This window comes from Manis pentadactyla, chromosome 11, assembly GCF_030020395.1.
Source record: "Manis pentadactyla isolate mManPen7 chromosome 11, mManPen7.hap1, whole genome shotgun sequence".
Taxonomy (NCBI): Eukaryota; Metazoa; Chordata; class Mammalia; order Pholidota; family Manidae; genus Manis; species Manis pentadactyla.
Window position 1 is genome coordinate 62,030,559 of NC_080029.1, and position 27,978 is coordinate 62,058,536.

The 27,978-nt window shown below is 34.2% G+C and overlaps 1 protein-coding gene across 1 annotated transcript in view; it reads right to left on the reverse strand.

The window, feature by feature from the left end:
• MIPOL1 (mirror-image polydactyly 1) overlaps positions 1–27,978 on the reverse strand; it is a 323,728-nt gene that overhangs the window by 98,845 nt on the left and 196,905 nt on the right. The window contains 1 exon segment of the mRNA XM_057488492.1: positions 4,096–4,190. Coding sequence (XP_057344475.1) covers positions 4,096–4,190 — 95 coding nt within the window.

The following is a 27,978-nucleotide window of genomic DNA, read 5'->3' on the forward strand; positions in this document are numbered from 1 at the left end:
CTTTTATAGGGGAGAGCCTAGTAAACATAATATTCTTCATGTACGTGTAGATTAAAGATAACGAAAAAAAAAAGAAAGAAAGAAAAGGGGGATTACTCCATGATAGGATAAAACTAACTGTAAATCAACGATTAATGCATGCTATAAATATCTTTAATTTTGATCACTTAAAGGGTGTCAGATGATCGGCTATGGAGGTACACTTTTCTGATAATATTCCTTTCTCTTAAAAAAAAAAAAAAAGCAGTTCCTGTGTGGTGACCTCCAATGAGTTCTACACAATGGTATAAAGGGCATATCAAAGTGTGGGCAAAGGGTCAGTTTGTGTTTATACAGAGGATCAAAGCCTAATTTGGCTACCCAGAAAATGAACTAAGATACGATATGAAGAAGAACTTCCAACATCAGCACTCTCTGGAAGAGTCACACCAGAAGATGATCATCAAAAAACCTCAACAAAGATCCAGGCGATGCTGCAGTTGTAGCTGCATTCATCCCACTGGTTCCTGGACTTGCCATTGGAATGAAGAAGAAGATATCTAAGCTGGCCTGTGCATACAGTAAAACAACAAATTTGACTGGATCTATACTGTTGGAACTCAACCAAGAATTAGGAGAAGTGCAAGTTGTAGTGCTCCAAAATCTTAAAACTACAGACTATCTACTGTTAAAAGAACATATGGGATGTGAAAAGTTCCCAGGAATGGGTTGTTTTAATTTGTCTGATTTCTCTCAGACTGTTTAAGTTCAGTTGGACAATATCCACCATATCTTAGATAAGTTTTCACGAATGCCTAGGGTGCCTAACTGGTTTTCTTGGTTTCATTGGAGATGGCTGGTAATTATAGGTCTGCTTTGTTTATGTAACTGTATTCTTATTATGTTAATGTGTGTATGCAATTTAATTAGTAGTTTAAAACCTATACATGCTTAAGTTACTCTACAAGAAGATATGTCAAAGAAATAATCAATCTTCCCATGTTTTCTTCCATCTGCTTCTCCTATAGCTTTTCTTCTTCCTTCCTAATTACAACGCTTAAATAGAATTCGTGCCTCAAATCGAATTTACCGAGTATCATAATTCCTCCAAGTGGTAAAGATACCTCAAGACAAATGCTGGGCATAAAAGCCACAGGGCATAAATCTGCAAAGAAGTAAAAAGCTAACCTTTTCAAACAATATTGCCTCTCTCTCACTTACCAACTTTACATCTCCCTGTATGGCCCCGGAAGATGACTGGTTAGCCAGAGACGGGTAAGATTCCTCAAGGGAGGAACAACCTAAGACAGGCACAGTTGCAGGGGGGTCATCAGGTGAGAAATTGGGGATCAACAGAGGTGAGGCTTAGAACCTCACCCACCCTGTTTTGAGAGAAATCTGCATCCGTGGATGTTTTATTGCCCTTGTCTAGCTTGGATTAACACATAGTCTACAGGCACACACCTGATCATCTACATTTGCTCTCTTACAGCACTAAACTATGTTTTCTACCTTTATCTTGCATCTACCTACCACTTCAGCATTTTATTAAAATAATAATAATAATAATAATAATAATAATAAGGGAGAAATGAGGGATTCACATATAAATCAAGTATAAAAATCAAGCGAATATTCATATTTGACCTGATTGTTTATAGTTCATAATGCGTGATCAAAACCGAAAGTTTCTGTGATGACTGCCCTTGTGCTGTTCACCATGTAAGAACTTATTCACTATGTAAGAATTTGTTCACCATGTAAGAACTTGTTCGTTATGCTTCAGAAGATTGGAGACTGACGAGAATTAGGCTTGGGGTGGATTAATGATTGTGCATTGAGCATTGAGTCCCCTATACAGAATTTTATTGTTGTTAACAACCATTTGATCAATAAATATGAGAGATGCCCTCTCAAAAAAAAAAAAAAAAAAAAGAGCATAGCCCAGCCAACACCTTATCTTCGGACTTGTAGTCTCCAGAACTATGAGAAAATAAAAGTCTGTTGTTTTTAGCAATCCCATCCCAACCCTTCCATCCCCATTTGTAATGGTTTGTTGATTACTGTGGGGAATCATGTGCTTGCAATTTGAATCAGTGCCTAAAGGTCGGCACATACTTAAGCAGAACTCTGATACTGCATGAAAACATCTCATCCACTCACCATTTTTCACCATTTTGTTTTCCATTATAGAGTGAATGTGACAGTCTCTCCCCATATTTTTTGCCAGTGGCTTTTATGTGTAGCCATGCATTAGTATCACCTGAGGACCCTCTAAAAATCCTGATCCACATCCCACCCAGGCCAATTACATCAGAGTCTTTTGGGGTAAAACTTGGTTATCAGTGTGTTTTAAAGCTCCCTAGAAATTCCCATATGCAGCAGAGTTTGAGGGCTATTGCTTTACATGCAAATTTCAGTTAGCTACGTTAAATTAGGGTCTCTTCTTGTTAGATTAATAGAGTCACATATTAAACCCTTTATTAAGACCTATGAACACTGTGATTTGTGCCCAGACATTGACTGTTGTAATGTGGTACACCATTGACAGGAAGAGTTTTTAATGCAGCAAATCCAAATTCAAGGTGTCAGCTGTGCTATGCTCTCTTTGATGGCAAGGGAGGATCCTCCCAGGCCTCTTCTAGCTTTTGGTGTTTGCTGGCTTGTAGATGTATCACTCTAGGCATATGGTTATCTCTTCCAATGTCTTCATTCAGTCTTCCCTCTGTGCCTAAGTCTCTGGGTCCAAATTTCCACTTTTTATAAGAACACCGGTCATATTGGGTAATAGCCCATGATAATGACCTCATTTTAACCTGATTACCTCTATAAAGACCCTATTTCCAAATAAGGTCACATTCTGAGGTACTAGGGGTTAGGACTTCAACATTTCTTTTTTAAGGGACACAATTCAACCCATAACAATAACCAAGAACTGTATGTCAGTAACACTGCTTCAAGGCAGGGGTTCTTAACTTGGGACAGGGAGACAATTTCATCTTTATTTTTTACCAAGTGTCATGTAAATACATTATGTCCTACAATTATGAACACAGGCAACAAACTACATATAGCATAGAATTATAGGTTCTTGACAGTTTGCAGCCATAGAAACCACCAGTATTTTCATGCCACATTTCAGTGTTTATAGTTATCCCCAAAATGCTATTTACAGTCATCACTACTTTGCAATTACAGTTGTTGATAGACTTGCTGTTAGATCTAGTTATTTAATGTATTAATAATGATGTATATATACAGTAATATATCATGATACAGTATTTTCATAACTGTATTTCAATAAAACTGATTTTAATTATATTTTATGCACTTAACATTTTTCTGAGAGAAGATCAAACTAAAAAATCTTCAATAACTTACAGCTCCAGTTAGTGAATTCCTCCATTTCAGAGTAGAGGATTTTTTAATCTTAGTAAGGATCAAATATACAGAGCAGTATACATCATTTTTCAAACTTTTTTTTTAACCTTGATCCACTTTGAGAATATAGATTTAGCACACAGCCCAATACACAATCTAATCTCTCTCTCTCACACACATTACAAAACTGAAACCAAAAGTATCACAAAACAATATTATCCTTACTACAGGGGATGCACTCCAACATTTTATATTCTATTTCTCTTCATTAAAAATGTCAGTGTGACCTACTGAATTAAACTACTCTTGGAGCATAAATTAAATGAGTTTCAAACATCCTTTACTGGCATTCCTTTAGAAACTTCTATACTATATTATAATAGGTGAAAGGCTGTTATTACTGTCTGGTATTCAGGTATTATTTAAAATATATATATATATCATCATTTTAGAGGTGGCATTTAGATGTGCAAATAATTCAATAGCTAGCCAGGTGCCATTTAGACATTTATAAATTTTAGAATTCTAATGGGACTTCAAGCTTAAACTTTATCAAATGCAGGAAGGAAAAGAGGTAGGATAATGAATATTTTATGCCTAAAAAGTTACCAAAATGTCTTAAGTGCATAATGTTTAATTTCACTGAGGTATTTCCTCACTCACCACTGTAAAATTAGGCAGAAACATTTACAAACTAACAGCATTTGTTTATGCCCAGACTAAGAAGACTTTTACCTGTAGTAAACTCGAAGTGTCTGGATTTCTTCTTCCAGTGTTTTGTACTGTTGAACTGCAATTTCTCTGGCTTGTTGCATAGCTAACAACTTTGCCTGCAAGTAATTAATATTTTAAGAAAATTAATATTATTGTTGAACTGTAATTTCTCTGGCTTATTGCATGGCTAACAACTTTGCCTGCAAGTAATTAATGTTTTAAGAAAATTAATATTACTTTGGTATGTTAAAATACATTACTGTAGTATGAATGAGTCTTACATTTCTGGTGGTTTTAAAAAACATATCAGTATTTTTAATAGTGATTCCAATTTCCCACAAAATAATCCAATTTATATTAATAACAGAAATACAAAGGCATATATTAAACTTACCAACTTTGCTTATTACTAAACTTCAACCTTTATTCATCTGTATCATCAGATATATGCTCTCTGCAATATTTAACTTTATACACAGAATTCAGAATGTGGAACATGGGTTCAGAGCAATATCTAGAGTAGAGATAAGCCCAATGGGTGTTTCACATACAAATTTAATGTGGCTCCAGTGCCTGATCACACTAGATTTTCTTTTAACTTTATTAATAGTAAAACTCAGAAAATTTTAAATATGTTGTTAAGCCATCTTTGATATTTAACATGAAAAAAGTACACAAGACTACAACCTGATTTTTATAGATATGATTTAACCTCTTCAATCCCTTTTCTTCAGAAAAAAAAATCTCTACAGGAAGTGTGGTAGCAATCTTAAATATTAGAGATATTTTATTTAAGGGATGTTACTGTTCCTCTCTGCCTATGATATTCAACTCTTAAAGGGTCGGCAATAAATTTTATGATAGAGTTCAAACTAGTATATTTTTCTACCTTCTACTCATCATTCCCATTGGATTTTAGGCATAGCCAAGAAGAGTTTTCAAAATAATTTTAAACTATGGTACTGGTAAGTCATGTTTCAGTTGTATTATTCAAAGTTTAATTTGCATAAAAGGTTATCTTTCATTTTAAATGATGTTTGATATATAGCACAGAGCAACTGTTACCACACACCTCACAAAGTACACTAGTAGCAATAATTAAAATAGTTAATTAAATAACTAAAGTAGTTGAAAATCTGGAGGCAGAAGTTCACTAATTTTGCTGAACTTATATAATTTCACTGAAATTATTTTCTTGCATAAGAATGGAGACATAGGGTAAACTATAAGATTCTGATCGAAAGAAAACATTCTGATCATAGGAAAATTAGTGCAATACAAGTGAATATTAGACATTGCCACTTTTCTAGTTTAATAATGGAGAATAATAAAAACATGTGGCAATTCCAATCTCTGCATATAAATTTAGGCACTAAGTTAATTTGTTCTCAATCTGGGCTAGCAAAGTCTAACAAAGAATTATTTTTAATTAAATTTAAAATGTTTACTTGCTTTCACATGTCACCTTCTAGAATTATGATACAACATTCTCAAAAATTGTTAAAGATTTAAAATAAAAACAGGTGGCCGGCTTTTGATGCCAATAATTGATAGCTTTTCCAATTTTCATTATACAGTAAAATGTGATTGACATGCTAAGCTGGAAGACACAGATACCCACTGTGACTAATGGCAAGTCAAAAGAAATACACCAAAAAAGGACATGTCTTATTCAACTTAGAAAACATCAGACATCTTGTTGCATGTGTATAAGGAATATTGCACATTGGACAGGTAATAAAGAATTTGCCAAATAAATATGTGATAATACTAACTACCTTAAATGATCATTTTGAAGTTTTTTAAACTAGTACTTTGGCCAAAAATAAAACAAAACAGAACTCCGCAACCAAAAAACAAAACCAATGTTTTGGCAGGAAAATGCCATGAAGATTCTGCCAAAGACATTTCTAAAGTGAAAATGAGAATATGAGAACTTTACTTAAATTTCTGTGTAATAATTCAGGGAATATGAATATTTCACTTCTCTTTCCACATTTAATTGGCAGTGAATATTTGGTGTTAATTCACAGAGAACCACTTAAGTTATTAATTCCAAATACCTGATCTTACGTGTAGGTTCTGATGACTATGTTCAAAGCTATTATAAACTATCTGGCCTTAAAACCTCCTTCCTCTACTTTATCAGGTATGTGCTTATCTGGCCAGCATTTCTTCTTGGGGGGGAATACCCCTACCCTACACCATGATGATCCTGTTCAGTCCTGGTTGCTAGGATGAACTTCATTGCCCACTACTTTTGGTATGTATGATCCAGGTTGTTCAGAAAGAGAAGTCCGTCCCACTAGCATCAGAAGAAAACTGAATCCTCGTGACATCATTTGTACTCTTGGATCCCCATATGCCAGATAGATGTAGATCCAGTTCTTGGACTTCCCGGGTACATAATTTTTTTTCATTGGCTTCGGCTTATTTGAGTGGGATTTGTGTTCTATGTATTGTAAGAAAACTTACAATTTTTTGTCATTGTCAAAAACTTACAATTATATAAATGTGCTGTTTCCTTCTACTGCATTTCCTACTTTCATTGTTACTATCATATACTTACATCACTTAACAAGCCAAAAATAAATCTCATATCAAAAACATTAAGGAATTAGCAAACAGGCTATTTTTCCTGTTCCACTGGCATCTTAGTTTCCATATTTCTGGCAATTACTTTTATAAAACTGCACACATTCACTTACATGCATATTCACATAAAAATACATGCACATTAAAAAAATAACAGAATTCAGAGTGTAAGAAAAATGCAATGCAAAGTAAATCTCCCATTCCCAATCATCAGTACAAAAAATCCTCTCTCCTGAAGTTACCAGTTATCTGTTTATTGGATATCCTTCTAGAGATAGTCTACGCATGTATACCTGCAACTAAATACATTGATTTAATATTAATGGCATTCTTTACACACTGTAATAAACCTTGTTTTAAATTAAAATATTATTTTTTTGCTTATATATATGTATGTGTAAAAACACATTTATATAAAGCTTATATAGCTCAATCCATGTATCACACTCACTGGTCACATTCCCTTCCTTCCCTCCTAGCCCCAAAGTGAAACACTTCCATGAATATGGGTTCACCATTTGCAAGGATATTTTACACTTTTACTATATAGTTATGTAATTAGAGATGATGTATCTTATTATTTACAGGTTTTTAAACTTTATGTAAATGATTCTCTACATATTTCACAGACAACTGCTTTTTTGTTTACTATTTTACATTTGACTTTTATTCATTTGATAACATGTATCCATTCTGATAATATGTATCTTCACACATTGTGAAAATGTGCAAGACATTGGGATTATAGATATATCTGGACTTATTTTTACATATTTTTCATACTCAGCTCCCTTTCTTCTTTCTCTTTTTTCCTCTACTTACAATGGATTAAATTTTTTATAACCACTTTGTTACCATACTGGTTAGAACCTATATATTTACATTCTATGTTGAAATTTCTGATAAAATTATTTAAAAATTATTTTTGAGCAAAGCCTATAGTGAGTCAGGATTTCTATATATAATCATAGTTTTTGGTAAACATTTTACACAAGTGTAACACTTTTTCTACTTACAGTCATATTTTTAGGTAGAATTTTTATTGCAGTAAATTATGCATGGCATAAATATAAGTATACACATGCATGAATTTTTAAAGGGCAGCCTTACTGAGTTATGATTTAAACAAAGTAAAATTTCACCTGTATTCATTGTATGGTGTATAAATTTTGACAAGTTTATAGTGATGTAACAATCAGCACAATCAAGATATAGAACAATTCCATCAACCCAAAACATTCCCTTGTGCACCAGTGCAGTCAGTGCCCTCCCTTTACAGACAGCAGCTAACAACCACTTGTGATATTTATCCCTATAGTTTTGCCTTTTCTAGACTGTCATATAAATGGAATCATATAGTAGGCAGCCTTTTGATTGCGGCTTCTTTTACTTAATGTTTTGAGATTGATTTAATTTATTATATTTATCAGCACTTCATTCTTTTGTATCACTGAGTAAGTAGCACTAGTCCACTGAATGGATATATCACAATCTGGATATCTACTCACCAGTTGATGGGTGTTTGGGCATTTCCAGTTTAGGGCAATTATTTATAAAGCTTCCATATCATCTGCATTTAGTTTATTTGGCAGAACTATGCTTTCATTTTCCTTAGGTACTATGGTAAATGTGTTTTTATATTCTTTATACACATGTAAAGTTATGTACTTTACAAGGCTATATGTATTACAAAGAAACTGCCAAAGTTACTACCTAAATTGATGTCACTTTAAAACACCTGTGCTTAACTACAACAGCAATGTCACTTGTTGAATTTCTCCTATGGGATGGGCATTTTACCAAGTACTTGAAGTATGTAACTATAGTCTATGTAACTATAGTCTATCCTCACAACCAATCTATAAGATGAACCCTACTATCCCTGTTTACAGATGATAAAGCTGAGGTTTATGGATGGACATTAAGCAACTTGTAAATATAACAGAGCTAGTGACTGACAGACCTCAAATATAAATTCAGACCTGTTTGGTCCAAAATATGTATTTCCCCCTTACATCATACTATACAATATTCTGAGCTATGTATATATAACATACTCTGTTAAAGAGAGCTATATACGTATGTGTGTAAAAACACATTTATATAAAGCTTATATATGTAAATCAATCTATATTCTTAAAAACATGTGACAGACAAAAAAGAATATTTACTCAGGAATTTGAAAAAAACACAAACGTGTGGGTTCACAAGCACTTGGTTAGTTTATAAATGTCACAGCCACACTTGCAGGGGAAAGGACAAGCAGAGATGTGCCAGGTACTCTTGAGCATGCCATCTTTTTATGTTTGGTTTGAATGTGTTTTTAATAGTAATACTCTGATATAGTTAAGCCTTCCTTTGAAAACTCCAAGAGCATTAATGGAAATCTGTTTTTATCAGAGACAGAGGCATTAATCTTATGTGTGATATCTGCTAAATAAAGACACATACAGCACAAATTGAATCACAGAACCAAATAATTTTAGGCCTGAAAAGGATCTTAGAGGTTATATAGTCTCCTACCTTTATAGGTGAGGAAATTGTTGCTAATTCATGTTTAGGGAAACATTTGGAAATTGTCCAAGGTTTCATAGTCAATTAGAAAGAAAGTTGGAGCTGGAATACAGGCATCTGTAATACACTGTTTATTCTGCTATACAAGGTCACATTTCAATATGGTATAATTTCATATATGTTAATTATTTTCAATAGAAGTGTTTTGTGAACCATAAATACATAGACTGTATTACACTACCAAACACATCTGTAAGATAGCTGGTTAGACATGTTCAAACAATACATCTAATTAGACAATTGTTCAATAGTATGATTACAGCTATCCTACTATTTGACTTTTTAACCTCAGAAGCAAGTTAAGAACCTAGTACAGAAAGGATATCTAAAAAAAAAAACAAAACCTTGCATAAAGAGATCTAGGAAAATTAAGTTACTAATGGAAGAATAAAAATGACTAGATTTCAGTTACACCTCCCCCTTATAGGAAGATTATGATTGCTCACTACAATATATTGCTCTTCAAGGCTATTCCTTAAAGGCATTTGTCCTCATTTGGCACCTTTCACACTAAGGATGATCAGGTTCTGTATTCAAAAGCAGTCATATATACACTGTCTAGTGATCTTTGGTCTGACATAAGAGAGGTGAGAAAACAGTCTGTAACAGAAGCAGAAATCAAAACACTCAGAGGCAGTGAGCAGAATCCATGAAACAGAAAGGGGTGGGTAGAGAGAAGTATGCCAGAAAGAGAGGGCAGCACAGGTATGAACAGAAAACTCGGGGTTGCCTACCAGCAATTAGCTCTATGAGTGAGTAAGTTAGGGCCTCTGAGTCTAAATTTTCTCAATGATAAAACTGGGGTGATAATACCCATCTCACAGGATTATTATGAAATGATAAAATAATTTACCATATGACATAGCTATATCAAAGTGAACAAACATGTAAGCTGTAAAATAGACATGAAATTATTGTGGAAATAACTGATGTCCATAAGGAATAGCATTGTACCAAGCAACAGGTCAATAAAGTGAGAAGGGATTGGGCTTAAATTACAAGTTCAAGCTACGTGGTAGTATAAAGCATGGTCATGAAGGTCCAGATAATAAATATTTTAGGCTTGTGGGACCTACAGTCTCTGTTGCAGCTATTCAATTTTTGTTGTAGCATGAAAGCAGCCACAGACAATATGTAAACGAACAAGCATGGTTGTACTCCATAAAACTTTATTTACAAAAACAGGCAGCCAGTTCAGAGGACACAGTTTGCTGACTATGGATCTAGAGTGTCAGAGACAACAAGTTTACATGGATATCTGTTGGTCTTTATAAGCTTTTGGTTAATGTTATCAGATACCTGAAAAAGTGAAGAATGGAAATGCTAACCACATTTTTCAATATATTTGATGTCTCTAAAATGAACATGTTTCTGGGGACAATGAAACAAAATTCCTGAAATTCACACTGTTCTGAACAGGTTCTTCTGGGCATATAATGATAGGAAGGAAAAGAGTTAATAGTGGTTGTATGGCATCCTTGTGCTTGCATGACAACACTGCACTGTGACAGGAAGCCTCTTGTCAGGGAGGCATGATTATTATGAAATGATAAAATAATTTATCATATAAATATCCCTATCATTTGATATGATAGCCATATCAAAGTGAACAAATATGTAAGCTGTAATATAGACACTATTTAACACCTACTATATACAAAGCAAAGCAAACAAGTAAAAAACTTGTAGCTTTAAATTGTAGTTTGCCTGATGTTTTTATAGTTTCAACAATATTCTTTTTATTAGTGTTTACGTGGTATATCTTTTTAATTCTTTTCATTTTAATCTTTTTATATGCCTAGGTTTCGATGTTTACTATTATAGACAGCATATACTATTTTTTCCAGCCTAACAGTCTGTCTTTTAACTGAAACATTTCATCCCTTTACATGTAATTAATTACCAAAAATTTGGGCTTAAATATATAATCTTATATGTGCTTTCTATTTGTCCTGTTAGTTCTTTTTCTTTTTATATCACATTTTCTTGCTATGTTTTGGATTCTTTTGTTATCATCCCTTTCCCCTTCTTTAATCTGAATGTTATACATTCCTTTATCTTCTTTCAATGGTTATCCAAGAAATTACACGTTATAAATCTGACTTGTCTAAGAGGACCAAAAATGCTTTAACTCTACTCTTTTTCCAACTTATCTGCTTTAAAAAATGTATTCTAATTCATGTTACTTAGGTTTAAACCTCAAAGATCATCATTAATATTATTTTGTTGAGTCAGTGTGCATTTACATCTGTTGCTTTTCTTTTGTGCTTCATTCCTTCCTGGTTGAGAGGTTCATCATGTAATCACATTCCTTCTGTTTAAACAATAGTCCTTGAAAGTTTCTTTAATACAAAGCTGAAAATGACTAACTCTACTACTTTTAGTTGTTTGAAAATGTGTTTATTTCATATTCATTCTTGGAGGATACTCATGCTGGGTATATAATTCTGTATTAGCAATTATTTTCTTTCAGCACATTGAAAGCATTATTCTAATTTCTCCTGACTCTTATTACTCTGTTGAGAAGTTATCTGTAAGTTTAACTGTTGCTCATTTGAAAGTAATTTGCCTTATTCATTTTGCTGACTTTTATGATTGTCTCTTTATATGTTAGAATTCTTCCATTCATTATGATATAATTACATATGTATTTCTTATCTTGCTGTAAAGAAGTATCTTTCATCATTTTTTGAAAAATCTCAGTATTTTTCCCCTCTAATAATGCTTTTCCTGAATTGTCTGTGTTCTCTCCTTTTGGGAGCCCAGTTAAATGTTGAGCTATTTACTCTTTATCTCCTAATCTATTGGTGCTGTATTATGGGACATTTTCCAGATGTATTCCAATTCATATGTCTTCTAGTTTTCTAATTACTTTTTCAGCTGTGTATAATCTGATGTTTAACTTCTAGAGAGTTTTACTTCAAAATTTTGTCTTTTTAAAAAAATTTCCATGTGGTCCTTTTTCATATGTGCTTGGTGTTTCCTAGAAAACTCCTGAGGTTTACTTATGCTTATGATTCATACTCTATTTAAATATTCATTGAAGCATTTTATATCTAGCTGTTCTATATTCTTTAGATGAGTTTCATTCATGATGGTGTTCTTCCTCATGTGCTTGATTGGTATTTGGTTGTGAATTCATATTTTCCAGATCAGTAATTTATGGGAGTTCTGCTAGACTAAACTGGGGATGCCTTCCTCTGAGGAGGACTTATGTATGTTTCATCAGGGAGCCAGGAAACACAATTCCTAGATAAAATTCAAGAAGCCTAGATTAATGCTGGAGTTTCTGACTCAGCTGCCTATCCTTGTTGGGGTCCCAAGAATTGAGGTCCCAAATTGAAGATCAAAGTACTTTTATAGATGTTTGCCCTTGGTGCAGTTGTGAACCACCTGTTTACTTATTATTGGAGAGGGGGTTGTCTCTGATTCAACTCCCAACATTTTTTGGTGAATAAAAAGTCTTTGGAAGATTTCCTCTATTTTTTTTGTGACCCTAGAAATGCATGAAAATTAGATTTTATCCAGGACCTGGAATGCTAACAGCAGAAGTGTCTTCTCAGTATCTTTCCACATTGCAGGAGGGAGACATCTTGAAATTTAACACATATTACACCATAAAAATAGAGAAAACTTTATGTAATTTAATGCTTAGAATTCTTATTTGGTACTTTAATTGGTTTGATTTATTTTAATAATTTTCTTGAATTGCTTTTAATAGAAAAGATACAAGAGAAGGTTTCCAAATGGCATTTGCAAGCCCTTCTCTGAAAACAACCCATTCTGTGGCATTTTAGTCCCAAATTCAGATATATGAAAACTTTGGACACAGTCACCCTAACAATAATTTTCTCTTTTAACATTGTTTTATGGGAGTATGGAGATAGAAAGAGTGCAACATAATAATTTTGATCAGATGGTTAAGAGCATCATGAGATAAATTTCCAATATCATCACTTTTGACTTCTGTATTAACTTGTGTGACATTAGTGTTTCTTTTGCTTCTTGTATTTAAACGGTCTCTTTTGTTCTACAATGAACATAGTGTAAGAATTAAGACTACAGTCAGAATCATGGTTCAGTTGAGTGACAAACTGCCATAAGCTTAAGTATGTGTGATCTCTTACAATTAATGCTACATATTCTAATTTAACACGTAGAGGTTTTCATAGCCTCACTTTTTTAAAAGGGGTAATATATATATGAGTAATTATTTAATTAATAAAATATTGAAAATAGAAATTGAAGCATTTCTCGTAACTCCTTTAACAATGTGAATCAGGAAAAAAAAATCCAAAGGTAGAAGAACTACTTGTTAGGCAATTTTTTACACAAACCCTTTCAGTTTTTAAGGTTATAAGTAAAAGTTAGTGTCCAAACCTGGATTTCAACCAAAAACTCCTGACTACCAGTTCAGTAAACAATCCTGAGTGTGCATTAACTCCTTTGCCAACCTCTTCTCCATTTTTAAACATGCCATGTATCCTATTGTGATGACTCTAAAGGTGAAAGTTTATTCCAATTTCTAGCTCTTTTTCCATTTGCACTGAAATCATGTCTTTGTATTTTTATTTTTAGTTTATGATACTACTTAGTTCTTAAGTCACAAGTAATTTAACATATTTGCCTTGAACCATGTCTCTGTCAATTAATTCAGACTGTGGAGACTTCATCTTTTCCTTTGAATGAACTCCATTCGGCATATACTATCTTGACCTAAATTTGTTACTAGTTAGATCCAATTAGATGTCTGGCTCCTGAGACTTCTTGACTATACCTTTGAAAGTCATCTATACTGGTATATACAGACCCAAAGACCACCTCACTGGCTTCACTAATAATCTATCCATCATTTAATGAGATTTGCTTCTTTTAAAATCTAGAAAACAGGCTAATCATAGAGAAAATCTATTAAATTATTGAATTTCTGTCTACCATACCATTTGTTCTTGAGTTCATATCCTCAGGAAAAAAAATATATGCAAGAAAACACTTAAAAAGCAATAGCTGGAATGTGAGTTCCCCCAAGTCTATTCTCCTTTCTCATGGCATGATACATTCCTTTCATTAAGCTTGCTTTCTCTGGTACTACCTAAGAACATGAGCACACAGAGAAAATTAAATTCTTATTTAAACTCAAGAAGCAAACATTTCCCAAAATGACAATATTCCCCTCCTTTACACTTGAGTTGTAAACATTTCTCTACATGCCAGTGCCCTTCTATTTAGTTTGAATTTTAGTCAGCAGTATTTTGTTTATTTGTTCAGTATCATATATGTTTTTTCACTACATCTATAATATACTTCATCACCTGAACACCTGCTGAACTAACCTTGTCTTGCCAGCAAAAAATTTTGAAATTATGCAATCTGCAATTCAGTCTATGGTGAGCACTTGGGTAGAATTTCTTCTATACCTTTCAACATACCTAACAATTAAAGAACTACCTGCATAGAAATATTGCCAACTGAAAAGTTAGTGAAGCGAATTTAATCAAGTGAACTTGAAAACATTTTAGTTAAGGACTTTTTAGACATTTATATTAAATAATTGTCTATCAAATTAACCTTAATGCTAATCTAAAAGTTTATGAATGTATTAAAAGGAAGATCAGTATGATTATGTGATCTTTAATGAATAACAATAAAATTTTCATTCACCAAAATGTTTGTATATTATAGGCTATAATAAAATGTAGAAGATTACAGGAAGGGCTACTGAAAAATTAGCCATGATAACTGGAAAAATATTTTCTTAGAAAAAGAAAGTAACACCTTAATTAAATTACATTTTACATGAAGTTAAAATCAGAAACATTAAAAAATATGTAAATAGTAATATACAGCTAGCAAAAATTTTAACTGTAAAAGCACAAATATAAAGCTTTATAATTAAAGCTAAATAAGAGATTTTAATGAAATAGTTCACAATTAAAGTATTTTAAGAATTCAAATAAATGTTAATTTGTAAGTCTCTCATTTGTAAGATTGTTTTACTCAGGTTTCTAAGACTAAGCCATTAAATTTCCTAGTCATTTATTATAAAAATCAACAAGAAATAATTGAACTTATCTGCGTTAAAGGCAAATTAAAAAATAAAACAACAAAACACATCTTAAAGAAAAACACACCAAACAGGATTTTACAAATAAATTAAAAGTTTTCTTAAATACTTTAGGTTGACAGACATATAGGCAGTTAAAAGAGCAACTAGAGTTTTAAAGAGATGACAGTTTAGTTTTCAACTGGGATTGCTAAGCCTGACTTCATTTGTGTTAATCAATATATATATATTAATTTCAACAAAAATTCTGTACATGAATGTGGACCACATTATTTGTGGGTTGTCTCAAAAGCACGTGAAAAGCGTAAGAAAAGAGAATTCCCTGTTTCCTTTTGGATGATGCACACCACAGCAACACAGCCTCGGGCACACTGCTGCGGGTTTTAACTGGTGTATGGAACTACTCAAAATGCTTTTGATCCATTTTATCTTGCAAGTTAGCAAAGAAATGTTGCAATAAGAAACACCAACAAAGATCTGAAAAAGTTAAGCTCTGGATTACCATATTGTGTTCTCCTGCCATTCAATGCTTCATACAAAGGCAGTGGTGTTCAAAGTAAGAGAAAAAAAAAATAGTAGAGGGAGAGAGAAAAAAGAAAAACTGGTCTCCGAAAGCGCAAAGTACAAAGTAAATAATATTATTCTACATCCCTTCTTTTTCACAGACTGGATGTTAAAAGAGTTGCAGCAATTAGGCTTTTGTTAATTACCAGCTGTTGAAACAGATGTGTTGACTATCCTTATTAGTCAACAGCTGGGTGAGAAGAACAATTGATGCTCCCTAAAACCAACAGCCAGCTGCTCTGCAGTAATTATCTCCAATTAATAATACAGGTGATAAAGGGAAAAAGCTCCTATCCCTCTGTTTCAATAACTTTGGCAGTTTCAATAACCACGGCTTTATCATTACACAGTAATAGAGAATACATTTATTACAACAAGTAAGGTGGTATATTAGAGATGCGTTAAACTCTATGGTAGTTTCCATTATGCAATTTCTGGAGAAGGAATCAGACAAGTGCTAAAAGTAGAAGCCGACATTCTGTAGGCTTTTATTATCATATTTCAAATGTCACTGCCAACTTACTTCTCTAGTACTAACAATAATAGCTAAGCACTTAAGTTCTTTGAAAAAGAGAACCATAACTAAAATCTGTTCTTTTTGATTTCCAGGTGTTTTCGCTGATCATGTTTTATATTCAGTTCACTAAAGCAATATATTTCCTCTTGGTATGCCTAAATATCAGTGTCTTGTTCCCTAGCTTACATTTCCTAGGTGGTTGGTAGAAGTAATTTTACCAAACTCAAAAAGAATTTATTTCATAGCAGTAAACACTATTTTATGTATACAAAGAGATCAGCAAAACAAATAAGCAAGCAGGAGAACAAAAAATAAAACCGTATTATATTCTGTAGACACCAGCTTATGATACATAAGATATTTGAGCTTCTAATTATGATGTCTAAAAAGAAAAAAGCACATATAAAATAGCAATAATTACACATATAAAAATCACTTTTACTATTTTCTATTGTTAAATGTTTCATAGTAAAATTTCACTTTAAAGAGATGTACAACAAAGACTTAAACAAGCCAGGCATCCATCTCTGTCCTACAAAAGAGGTGTCTACAAGAATTTACAACCATATCTATTCACTAATTAGAGAACACTTAAAGACACTGCCTTTCTGAAAACAAGGATTAGAGCTGGATGAATACACCCCTTTCACAAACCTTCCTCGCGTCTCTGTTGGGTCATCATAAGCAGCTTGTTCTTCCAGCCTTAAATAGGAAAGCCTACCGATTATCAGTTTTGAACGCCTCAGGCATCAGGACAATTTAACAGGGACAGGAACTTTAAACAACATGTAAATTAATCATTTCACCAAAAGAGGTAGTAATAAAAAAAAACAAAAACAAACTTTCTAAAGCAATATTATTTAGGTTACCACTTGGGCCACTATGGTTTTTTGAAAAGGAAAATCAGAGGTTAGAGAACTCTCTTACTACATTCTATGTAATTACGGTTCCTAAAACAGGAATTTCAACACTTATATAATCACAAACAAGAGAGAGAAGCACATTACCAAAAAAAAAAAAAATTATCCATTTCTCTGAAACCCATTCTCCATGAGCATTTGCAATATTTAAAATTCTGTAATTTACAATGACTCTCCTGGTATATATGCATCCCCTAGTTGAAAGTAGGGGATACTTTGAAAGGGGATCCTCTTTCAACATAGGATACTTTGCTAGTAGAGCTCCTGGTATATGCTAGCACAATGTATAAGTAGAGGTACTAACTGTTAGTGTTTGTTTGAAAATCCTTATAGGTCATATAAGTTATTCTGTCATTTCTCAACCCAATATTTAAACACAGCAGTAGTCAAAGCAAATATCTTGAACCCTGAGCGGTCCTACTTTCCCTCTGCACTACAAAGGAGTATTAGAAAAGTACACAAGTGATACAGCAGCTGATCATGCTTTTCTCTTCTCTGTGGAAAGGAACAGGTGTGGTTAACAGCTAACAAGTCCACTGTATTTGGTTAACTGTGCAGGGCAGCCATGGCAACCTGAAGCAAGAGGGCTGTCCTCGCATCATATCCTAAGTGACCTAGACAGGGGAGACAGAATCCTACTCTGAAGCCATGATTCCTAAGTTCATCGCTGTTTAACAATAAGCCAGGAAATTTATATCCTCTCTCCTCTGCAAAAATACCAGCAATATGGAGTGGACATCTGACTGATGTATACGTTCCTCTAAATGCTGCTTTTTTTGAAATACCTGGGCATAACCCAAGTATTCAGAGCTTCCACCAGGGGATACTTATGCTATCTGCTTTTCACATCAATTTCAATGCATTTCAGTTTAAGATTTTTACTGCGTGGGTAAAATTACCTGGGTAAACACCTAACATTTTCTCATCCATAACATTATTTTTTCACTGTTTAGCAAGACTTCCCCATTGTCTTGCTCATTGGCGGCAGCATAAACTTCCTCCTCATTAAGTTTTTCACTTCTCCTCTCAAAGACTGTTCTTTTTCCTATGTTTCACTTCACCTTGTGTAATGTATCTATCATGTTACTTATCTAACTATAGCCGCATTTTTTATACATTTATCTCCCTAATAGATGGCAAATGTCTTATCCTTTTTGTAAGACCAGCATGTAGTAGATAACCTCATTAAAATTTTTCAATGAATAAATATAAATATTAAAAAAGCTATATTTGTCTGGCAATTGTTAAAATTTTTTATAAATATAAATAAATCATATATATGTTTATATTTATATATAAATGCACACATGTAATATATAAAAATATAAGTATAAATATAAATCATATCATATAAACATATGATTTATTTATTCTTGGTGGACCCACGATGAATATTCCCATGAACAGGAAAATGTATCCTCTTAACCAAATGAATCAACTTAGCTATTGAGTCTCATATTGAAGACACTGATTCCAGTTTTACATCATCTCATAGTTCATATACCTAATAAACAAAGGAAAAACTCTACAAAAGAAAGATTTTAAAAAATTGTTATATAGTTGATACACAATTATTGCATTGGTTTCAGCTGTACAACACAGTGATTCAACAATTACATGTATTAGGAAATGCTTACCATGATAAGTGTAGTTACTGTCACCAAAGATATTGCAATATTATTGACTATATTCTCTATGCTGTATTTTCATCCCTGTCACCTATTTAATTAAAATTCAAAGTTTGTACCTCTTTATCTCCACCTATTTCACCCACTCGCCACATCCACTTCTCCCCTTAAGGCAACCACCATTTTGTTCTCCATGCTTATGAGTCGATTTCTGTTTCATTTGTTTTACTTTCTAGATTCCACATATAAATGAAATCATATGGTATTTGTCTTTCTCTGACTTGCCTCACTTAGCATAATGCCTTCTGGGTGCATTCATGTAGTCACGAATGGCAAGATTTCATTCTTTTCTATGCAAAAATTAGATTTTTAAAAACCTCCTCTAACATTACCTACCATTCCAACAGTTTACTTGGAATAGTTCAAAACTGTAGTTCCATGCAATATTTTAGACTTTTCTTCTTTGATGTAACATATGTTAAGAATCTTTCTCAACACTTATCACAATTTAAATTTATTCATCACTGCTTTAAATTTATCTATAAATTTTAAGACATATTGCCTTCCACTAATTCTTTATATACATAAATTTTTTAAATTAAATATATATATATATATTTTTTATTAAGTTATCATTGACATACACTCTTATGAAGGTATCACAAGAAAAACAATGTGGTTACAACATTTACCCTTATTACTGAGCCCACCCCCATACCCCACTGCAGTCACTGTCCATCAGTGTAGTAAGATGCCACGGAGTCACTACTTGTCTTCTCTGTACTACACTGTCTTCCCCATAACCCCAGACACATCATGTGCACTAATCATGATACCTCACAATTCCCTTCTCCCTCCCTCCTCACCACTCCCCTTTGGTAACCACTAGTCTGTGAATCTGCTATTTTGTTCCTTCAGTTTTGCTTTATTGTTATACTCCATAAATGAGGGAAATCATTTGGTATTTGTCTTTCTCTGCCTGACTTATTTCACTGAGCATAATACCTTCTACTCCTTCCATGTTGTTGCAAATGGTAGAATGTTTCTTTCTTATGGCTGAATAGTATTCCATGTGTATATGTACCATGTCTTCTTTATCCATTCATCTACTGATGGACACTTAGGTTGCTTCCATACCTTGGCTATTGTAAAAAGTGCTGCAATAAACACAGAAGTGCATATATCTTTTTGAATCTGAGAAGTTGTATTCTTTGGGTAAATTCCAAGGAGTGGGATTCCCAGGTCAAATGGTATTTGTATTTTTAGTTTTTTGAGGAACCTCCATATTGCTTTCCACAATGATTGAACTAGTTTACATTCCCTCCAGCAGCGTAGGAGGGTTTCCCCTTCCCCGCATCCTTGCCAGTATTTGTTGTACCTAGTCTTATAGATGTTGGCTATCCTAACTGGTGTGAGGTGGTATCTCATTGTGGTTTTAATTTGCATTTACCTGATAATGAGCGATGTGAAGCAACTTTTCACGTACCTGTTGGCCAGCTGATTTTCTTCTTTGGAGAAGTGTCTTTCATATCCTCCACCCATTTTTTAATAGGGTTATTTGCCTTTTGGGTGTTGAGGTATGTAAGTTCTTTATATATTTTGCATGTTAACCCCTTGTCGAATATGTCATTTACAAATAATTCTCCCATACTGTACGATACCTTTTTGTTTTGCTGATGGTGCCCTTTTCTGTACAGAAGCTTTTTAGCTTGATGTAGTCCCATGTGTTCGTTTTTCCTTTTGTTTCACATGCCCGAGGAGATGCGTTCAGGAAAAAGTTGCTCATGTTTATATTCAGGAGATTTTTGCCTATGTTTTCTTCTAAGAGTTTTATGGTTTCATGACTCATATTCAAGTCTTTGATCCATTTTGAGTTTACTTTTGTCTATGGGGGTAGACAATAATCCAGTTTCATTCTCTTGCATGTAGCTGTCCAGTTTTGCCAACACCAGTTGTTGAATGGGCTGTCATTTCCCCATTGTATATCCAGGGCTCCTTTATCATATATTAATTGATTGTATATACTTGGGTTTATGTCTGGGCTCTCTAGTCTGTTCCATCCGTCTGTGGGTCTATTCTTGTGCCAGTACCAAATTGTCTTGATTACTGTGGCTTTGTAGTAGAGCTTGAAGTTGGGGAGCATAATCCCCCAGCTTTATTCTTCCTTCTCTAGATTGCTTTTGCTATTTGGGGTCTTCAGTGGTTCCATATGCATTTTAAAACTATTGACTCTAGTTAATTGAAGAATGCAATTGGTATTTTGATAGGGATTGCACTGAATCAGTAGATTGCTTTAGGCAAGATGGCCATTTTGACAGTATTAACTCTTCCTATCCATGAGCACGGGATGTGTTTCCATTTATTGGTAACTTCTTTAATTTCTCTTAAGAGTGTCTTGCAGTTTTCAGGGTATGGGTCTTCCACTTCCTTGGTTAGGTTTATTCCTAGGTATTTTATTCTTTTTGATGCAACTCTGAATGGAATTGTTTCCCTGATTTCTCTCTCCATTAGTTCATTGTTAGTGTATAGGAATGCCACAGATTTCTGTGTATTAATTTTGTATCCTGTAACTTTGCTGAATTCAGGTATTAGATCTAGTAGTTTTGGAGTGATTCTTTAGGGTTTTTTTATGTACAATATCATGTCATCTGCAAACAGGGACAGTTTAACTTCTTCTTTGCCAATCTGAATGCCTTTTATTTCTTTGTGTTGTTTGATTGCCATGGCTAGGACCTCCAGAACTATGTTGAATAAAAGTGGGGAGAGTGGACATCCTTCTCTTATTCCTGATTTTAAAGGAAAAGCTTTCAGCTTCTTGCTGTTAGGTATGATGTTGGCTGTGGGTTTGCATATATGACCTTTATAATTTTGAGGTACCTGCCCTCTATACCCATTTTGTTGACAGTTTTTATCATGAATGGATGTTGGATATGTCAAATGCTTTTTCAGCATCTATGGAGATGATCATGTGATTTTTTTCCATTTTTGTTGATGTGGTGGATGATGTTGATGGATTTTCCAATGTTGTACCATACTTGCATCCCTGGAATAAATCATACTTGGTCATGATGGATGATCTTTTTGATGTATTTTTGAATTTGGTTTGCTAATATTGGGTTGAGTATTGTTTCACTTATGTTCATCAGCGATATTGGTCTGTAACTTTCTTTTTTTATGGTGTCTTTGCCTGGTTTTGGTATTAGAGTGATGCTGGCCAAGTGGAATGAGTTTGCGAGTATTTGCTCCTCTTCTACTTTTTGGAAAATTTTAAGGAGGATGAGTATTAGGTCTTTACTAAATATTTGATAAAATTCAGCAGTGAAAGCATCTGGTCCAGATGTTTTGTTCTTAGGTAGTTTTTTTATTTTGAATTCAATTTCATTCCTGGTAATTGGTCTATTCAGATTTTCTCTGTCTTCCTGGGTCAGCCTTGCAAGATTGTAGTTTTCTAGAAAGTTGTCCAGGATATAATTTTTACTTTCTATTTTTTAATTTTGGTATCATTAATATACAATCACATGAGCAACATTGTGGTTACTAGATTGCCCCCAGTATCAAGTCCCCCACATACCCCATTACAGTCACTGTCCATCAGTGCAGTAAGAGTTAGCATATAATTTTTCATAGTATTCTCTCATAATTCTTTGTGTTTGTGGTGTCTGTAGTAATTTTTCCTTTCTCATTTCTGATTCTGTTTATGTGTGTAGACTCTCTTTTTTTCTTGATTACTTTGGCCAGGGGTTTATCTATTTTGTTTATTTTCTCAAAGAACCATCTTCTGCTTTCATTGATTCTTGCTATTGTTTTATTAGTCTTGATTTTATTTATTCTGCTCTAATCTTTATTATATCCATCCTTCTACTGACTTTGGGCCTCATTTGTTTTTCTTTTTCCAGTTTTGTTAATTGTAAGTTTGGACTGTTCATATGGGATTGTTCTTCTTTCCTGAGGTAGGCCTGTATTGCAATATACTTTGCTCTTAGCACTGCCTTTGCTGCATCCCACAGATTTTGCGGTGTTGAATTATTGTTGTCATTTGTCTCCATATATTGCTTGATCTCTGTTTTTATTTGGTCATTGACTCATTGGTTATTTAGGAGCATGTTATTAAGCCTTCATGTGTGTGGGCTTTTTCATTTTCTTTGCATAATATATTTCTAGTTTCATACCTTTGTGGTCTGAGAAGCTTTTTGGTACAATTTCGATCTTTTTGAATTTACTGAGGCTCTTTTTGTGGCCTACTATATGATCTATTCTTGAAAATGTTTCATGTGCACTTGAGAAGAATGTGTATCCTGCTGCTTTTGGGTCATCTGTAAATGTCCATTAGGTCTATCTGTTCTAATGTGTTGTTCAGTGCCTCTGTCTCCTTACTTATTTTCTTTCTGGTTGATCTGTCCTTTGGAGTAAGTGGTGTTTTGAAGTCTCCTAAAGTGAATTTATTACATTCTATTTCCCCTTTAATTCTGTTAGTATTTGTTTCACATATGTAGGTGCTCCTGTGTTGGGTGCATGGATATTTATAATGCTTATATTCTCATTTTGGAGTGAACCCTTTATCATTATGTACTGTTCTTCTTGGTCTCTTGTTACTTTCTTTGTTTTGAAGTCTATTTTGTCTGATTCAAGTACTGAAACTTCTGCTTTTTTCTCCATATTAGTTGCATGAAATACCTTTTTCCATTCCTTCACTTTTAGTCTGTGTATGTCTTTGGGTTTGAAGTGAGTCTCTTGTCGGCAGCACATAGCCAGATCTTGTTTTTTTATTCATTCAGTGACTCTATTTCTTTGATTGGTGCATTCAGACCATTTACATTTATGGTGATTATCGATAGGTATGTACTTGTTGCCATTGCAGGCTTTAGATCTGTAGTTACCAAAGGTTCAAGTGTAATTGCCTTACCATTTAACAGTCTAATTTAACTCACTTAGTATGCTATTATAAACAAAATCTAAAGGTTCTTTTTTTCCTCCTTTTTCTTTGTCCTCCATTTTTTATATATTAGATAGCATATTCTGTACTTTGTCTATTCCTTGAGTGACTTTGGGACTAGTTGATTTGATTTTGCATCTGTTTAATAATTAATTGTTCTACTTTATCAACTGTGGTTTTATTTCCTCTGGTGACAGCTATGTATCTGTATCCTTAGGAACACTTCCATCTATAGGAGTCCCTCCAAAATACATTGTAGAGGTGGTTTGTGGGATGTAAATTCTGTTTTTGCTTATCAGAAAATTGTTTAATCCCTACTTCAAATTTAAATTATGATCTTGCCGGGTAGAGTATTCTTCATTCGAGGCCTTTCTGTTTCATTGGATTAAATATGTCATGCCACTCCCTTCTGGCCTGTCAGGTTTCTGCTGAGAAGTGTGATGATAGCCTGATGGGTTTTTCTTTGTACGTGAAGTTTTTTCTCTCTCTAGCTGTTTTTGAAAGTCTGTCCTTATCCTTAATCTTTGCTATTTTAATTATGATATGTCTTGGTGTTGTCTTCCTTGGATCTCTTGTGTTGGGAGATCTGTGCACCTCCATGGCCAAGAGACTATCCCCTTACCCAGACTGGAGACGTTTCAGTAATTACCTCCTCAAAGACACTTTCTATCCCTTTTTCTCTCTCTTATTCTTCTGGTACTTCTATAAAACGAGTATTTTTCTGTTTGGATTGGTCACACAGTTTTCTCAATATTCTTTCATTCCTAGAGATCCTTTTTCCTCTCTGTGCCTCAGATTCTTTGTATTCCTCTTTTCTAATTTCTATTCCACTTACCATCTCTTCCACTACATCTAATCTGCTTTTATACCTCTCCATTGTATGTTTCATTTCAGATATGGAATTTCTTAATGATTGAATCTGTCCTAAATTCGTCCCTGTGTTCTTCAATATTTTTCTGTACCTGCATCAACATGTTTATGATTTTTATATTGAAATCTCTTTCAGGAAGATTGATGAGTTCAGTTTCACTTGGCCCTTTTTCTGGTGTTTGTGGGATTTTGGTTTGAATCAGGTTCTTTTGATGTTTTTCATATTTGTATGTGGTGCCCTCTAGTGCACTGAATCTCTAGTCTCTGCAGCTGCTTAGCTCCTGGAGTGATGTTGGATGTCGCAGGGTAGCAGCACTTGTGCTAGTGGGGAGGAAAGCTGTTTTCTGCTTCCCGGCTGCTGTGCTATCTCCACTGTCAGAACCAGTGGGCCAAGTGCAGAGGTGTAAGCCTCTGTACTTTGCGTTTGCAGCTGCCATTGGTGGGGCCTCCCTCTGGCTGGCGTGATGCCAGAGCAGGGAGTGTCGGTTTGCAAGCTGGTGTCGGCAGGCAAGGAGGAAGGCACAGCAGGCTACATTTCAGTGAGGGCCTTGGAGCTGCATAGCCAGCCAGTGGGATAGAGCACCTGAAGCTCCTGAAAGTTCCCAACCTGCAAGGCAGAGGGCGCCTGTATAATTTTGTTCACCTATCCTTTCTTCTGAGCAGCAAACTCTGTGCAATCTTTGCCCCTTTAGTAGCCCTCTCTCTGTTAGGAAGCCTCTCAAACTGCCCGCCTTTCTTTTTTCCCAGAGAAGCCGTATGTGGATCCCTGTTTTCCACAAATGGTTGGAATCTCAGTCTCTCCAAGTATTCCACCTATCTCAGCTTCCCAACCCCACTAATCTCCAGAGCACCATGCAACGTAGGTTTGTTCTCTCAAAGCAGATCTCCAGGACTGGTTGTTCAGCAGTCCTAGGGTTCCACCACCTCCCCGTTTCATCTCTTTTCCTCCTGCAGGTGAGCTGGGGTAGAGGAAGGGCTTGGGTCTTGCCGGATCAAGGTTTTGGTTCATTAACCTGTTTTGTGAGGTCTGCTCTTTTCTACAGGTGTATGTAGTCTGTACAGCCTTCTTTCCTGTTGCTCTTTTAGAATTAGTTATGTTAACTACATTTTCGTATTATATGTGGTTTTGGGAGGAAGTCTCTGTCTCACCTCTCATGCCGCCATCTTTAATCCTCTTTGCCTTCCACTAATTCCTATACACTGTTCTTCCCTTTCCTGAGATTTGTTTTACTTTTCTTTTGGCTATAATATTTTTTCAAGTAATTCCCCCAGAAAGGATAAATCGATATTATCTCAGTCTTGTTAAAAGACAAAGCCTTTGCTTTGTCCTCTTATATAAATGGTATTTTTGGTATGTACAGAATCCTTAAATTACAGTCTTCTCCTGTAAGATTTATAAACATAGTTGCACTGTAGTACTTCCTAATTTTGCAAGTGAGGAATTTAATGTGAATATGGTGCTCTTTCCATTGCAAATAATCAATTTTATACTGGGAAGCTGCAATATTTTCTCTTCACCATTACAGTATATTTTTACCCAGATATAGCTATACATTTAACTTTCATATATGAATTTACATATGTAAGTGTTTAATTTTAAAAATCTATTCCCTTCTTTCATTTTCCTTTTGATAAATTGAGTTTTTTTTGTTTGTGAGTTTTTTCTATTATTTCTTTGAATATGTTTTCTCTTACATGTACTCCTTTCATTTCTATGGTTACTCCTGTTTTATACATGTTAGATTTTCTTTGCCTATCATTTCACTCTATTTCTTTGTATTTTCACTTAGCATCTCTTCTTTTGTTCTTCCAGAACACTCGGTTTTTTTCCCTGATCATTCTATTATTTGAATAAACTATTATGTCCTTTTAAAAGATATTGGTCTATTTTGATCACTCTTTCAAAACACCTCTTTGATTCTTAAAAAGAAGACTTATAGTCGCAATAAGTGTGAGTACTAAGTAGTTTCTTCATTAGGCAGATTGTCAAGTTTCTCTTAGGGTACAATCATAACTGGACACAGATAGCTTCTTGCCAAGATAAGAGGACTTACTGAAGCTCAGGTAGTCAGAGCAAAATGTTTATTCCATCACTTCTTTACCTATTATTCACTTAACTTCTAAAAGCTGCATTTGTTTTCCTTTTGTACAAGTGGCAAATGGTCCTCTTCTTAGATCATAATATTGATTCCATGGGGTGTTCATATTGGCTCTGTAGTGTTCACTGAACTTTGTCCTAACCTTATCAATGAGCTTCCAGTCTGGTATTCTCAACTATCAACCATATTGTCAACAAATGCACTTCTTTCACAAAATACTCTAATAGCCTCCCAGTCTTCCTATCTTCTTATGCTTGCTCTAATTAATCCCAATAACACCTGTGACATTACTTTCATTCAACTCTGATACTAAGACAAGTCAGACATTTTATCCTCCAGGAAAAAAAATCTTCAGAGCTTGCCTAATTCCTATTTTACCAAGTCTAATCTCCTGTTTCACTTTTAAGAGCGCATTCTACTTTACAATATCAGAGTTGTCCATAGGCTGACCAACCATTTTGGGAGAATCCATCCATTGGCTGTAAAAAGTCCTGGTCTTTTGCAATGGGTACAGCAGATTGTTGGGAGGGGGGCAGTAAAGTACAAATACATATGGTAGTCCAAAAATAGGGCTAAAAACAATAGTGGTTTTGGTGTCTGATAGACACAGTATAGATTATCTGCCTCCTGTAGTTGCTGTTTTCCCCCTGACACTAATGTTAGCAACCATGATTTGTGGGTCACAATCATAGATCATTCATCTTTGCATCATTTCTAGTGATGTGACAGAAGTTCAACATAAGTATGTTAACAATATTAGAGCCAACAAACAGTTCATCTTTGACTTTCTCTATGCATCAACTGTTGTGCTAAATATCAAGATAGTGCTAGTTTAACTATAACATTGTGAACATTATGAACATGCCTTCTAAGAGAGTGAACATAATTAAAATGAGAATGATGACAATACCAAAGCCAGCATGACTCAGACATCACCACAAATGAAGGCAAAGTGGAAGGACACATACAACTGGATTAGGGAGATAAATAATCAAACAGAACATATTGAAAAATATGCAGAGAAGAATTTAGTATTAGGCATGCTGGAGAATTTGTGAAAGCACATATGGAAGCTGAATCTCATAACTCTGGAAAGAGATAGGTAAGTATTTCTAAATTGATCAAAAGACTTTTTTTTCC